We start from the raw sequence: 2568 nt of genomic DNA, 5'->3' as shown, positions 1-2568 counted from the left end.
ATACAAACTCACCCGCTGCAAACGGTCTCTCGGTGCAAACTAAGGTGTTTTCTGTCCTTTACACACGTACGCTCGCCCTCGCGCGCACACCCGCGTGCACACCCGCGCGCACACACGCACACACTCATAGGCGAGGGCTTGTGTCGCTGCTGCATGCAACAGCCACACAATAAATAACAATAGATTCCTCCGCTCCGGACTAGCTTCCAGGAGAGGCTGAGGCTCCGGCTCCGGCTCGGGCTCCGGCTCTGGCTCCAGCTCTCCCGCGGCAGCGGCGTTGGCGGCGGCAGCTACGGCAGCAGCAGCCCCAGTCCCGGCAGCCCCGACAGAGGCGGCGGCGGCGGCGGCGGCGGTGATGGTGGTGGCGGTGGCGGTGGCGGCGGTGGCGACGGCGTTGGCGGCGGGGAGGAGATGGGAAGCGCCAGGCCAGGTTGCACCCCCCCTCCCCCACCCGCAAACATGCACTCACACACACGCACACACACTGCACACACACAGACACACACGCACGCACCCCGCTCCCTGGCCCACGGCCCCGGTTCCTGCCCCGGCTCAGCTCGGAGGGCTTCCCGGCCACTTTCGAATTTGCAACCACCCCCAAAATAAATAAATAAATGGGAAGCGAGCCGAGAGGAAAACAAATCGCGGATGGAGATGTTGTTATTTTTTGCTGTTGTGAGTCTCTGACGTCACATCCACCTGCTGGGTAAACAAGGCTCTGTGCAAAATATCGCTATTGCAAAACGAAGAGAAGAGGGGGAAGGAGAGAGGAGGGGAGGGGGGGAGCCTCGGGGCAGCGGGCCTAGCCCCTGGGACCAAGGAGAAGGGGCGAGAAGGGCAGCCACAAGGGAGGGATGCTGGGAGCGGGTCAGGGAAGACCTGGAAAACAAACAGCCTGCCGGAGGAGGGGGAAAGAGAGACTGAGATTGCTCAGAAGAAAAAGAAATCGGACCAATTTAGGGACTGGAGAGGAGAGGGGGAGAGCTACTAATGCAGAAAGAGGGCCGAAGAGGATGAGAAATAGTTTGTTTATTTTTGATCTCCCTAAAATGAAAACAAAAGATTCGAGGGGGTGGGGGGGAGATAACCCGAAGAAAGGAGCTGTTAAAAGTGAAAGTGCTTTCCAACCAGTGGTAGTTGAAGGAAAGGGTTTTTCTTTCCTCCACCACCACCCCCCTTCCTCCCTGCTCTGCCTCTTCTCTTTCTGCACTTTGTCCAATGAAAGGAGGCGAGTTCCAGAGGTGAAAGTTCAGCAGAAGGACAATTCCATGTTTGCAAGGAAACAGAAATCTCTGCAACCAGGGCTTTCCCTGTCTCCATCCTTGAGTCCAGAAGGATGAAAATGGGATGGGGCTTAACCTTATCTTTCTCTACCCCAGCTAAGAGTTGTTGAAGGAATTTGTAGTTCTGTCCAGTTTGTACAAAGTGCCCACATCCCTGTTCATGAGCGGCTGTTTGTTTTTGCTCGGTTTTCCTCTTAGGAAAACGCCCAGGAGCTAGAATGCCAATTAGTTGTTTAACACAAATTGCCTGTTCTTGCAGATATCAGTCATACCCAGAAAGCTCTGTTGCAGATATTCCAATTCCCAGACAAGGTGACATGTGTTTGTAATGCTGAAGTTCTAATAGGTTTGAGAAATTTGGCTGGATGGCTGGATAGTGTGGGGAATGGAAAAAACTGAATAAAATTATGTCAAACTTGTTTGGAAGTAAGGACTATGCAGAGGGATATATCTGTATGTATATATATAGAGAGAGATGGATATGCATATACACACATTTAAATACACACGGAGAGTCATATATAGATATGTATATACACATTGGTAAATGAAAATGAGGAAGGTCAATAAAATGTACATATGTATCTATATACAAAAACAGAAAGAAGGAATAATGAATGTTATATTTTCATGTTAAAAATTAGAAAACTTCTGCTTTAATTCTATAATCAGCAGTTGTAGGGATAGTTTGGGCTGTTTTTTTTTTTTTTTTTTTTTTAAGAAAATTTATAAATATACCTCCTGTGCCCGACTCTAAACCAGTTTTTGATAAAAAAAACATTTTCATTTATGGAATATAAGGTAAACTAGGCCAGTGGGGGAATAGGAAAGTAAAACCATAATATTAAAAGCAGTTGTTTGCAACCTACAAAGTATTTTAAATCTCCAGAGAACATCATTCCTTTAGCTTCAGTACACTAATACTAGTGTAAATAATGAGCATCTCCAAAATAATTTAAATGTAGGGTAGGTCCTTTAAAAAAAAAAAAAGTGACTATTTTTGCCTGTGAGGTTTGCTTGCCCTTACTTTTCTAAAATGTTCTGGTTGTATTTTTATGTTTTTGATATGTAGTTCTGAAGAGACTCACATACTACCTGTTGCCTGTTGCCTATTTGAAATTAAAATTCCAAATGATCTTGGTCAGATAATTTGTCTCTTTTCAATATGGTTTCATATAATGCTTACAGATGGGAGAATTTAAGCAGCCATTCAGCGATGGTGTAAAGAGTGTCATTTTAAAGCTGTATCTTTACTTTTTAATGGGTACAATACATTAAAAAGCAA

The 2568-nt window shown here is 46.0% G+C and overlaps 1 protein-coding gene across 1 annotated transcript in view; it reads left to right on the top strand.

The window, feature by feature from the left end:
- Positions 1-642, top strand: part of LOC141551426 (uncharacterized) — an 86688-nt gene extending 86046 nt beyond the window's left edge. Inside the window, exon 3 of the mRNA XM_074283065.1 lies at positions 204-642. Coding sequence (XP_074139166.1) covers positions 204-606 — 403 coding nt within the window. The 3' untranslated portion in view covers positions 607-642. The remainder of the gene's footprint in view (positions 1-203) is intronic.
- The last annotated feature ends 1926 nt before the right edge of the window (positions 643-2568 follow it).

Source organism: Sminthopsis crassicaudata, chromosome 1, assembly GCF_048593235.1.
Source record: "Sminthopsis crassicaudata isolate SCR6 chromosome 1, ASM4859323v1, whole genome shotgun sequence".
NCBI classification, from domain to species: Eukaryota; Metazoa; Chordata; class Mammalia; order Dasyuromorphia; family Dasyuridae; genus Sminthopsis; species Sminthopsis crassicaudata.
This window is presented reverse-complemented; position numbering and strand designations above follow the sequence as displayed.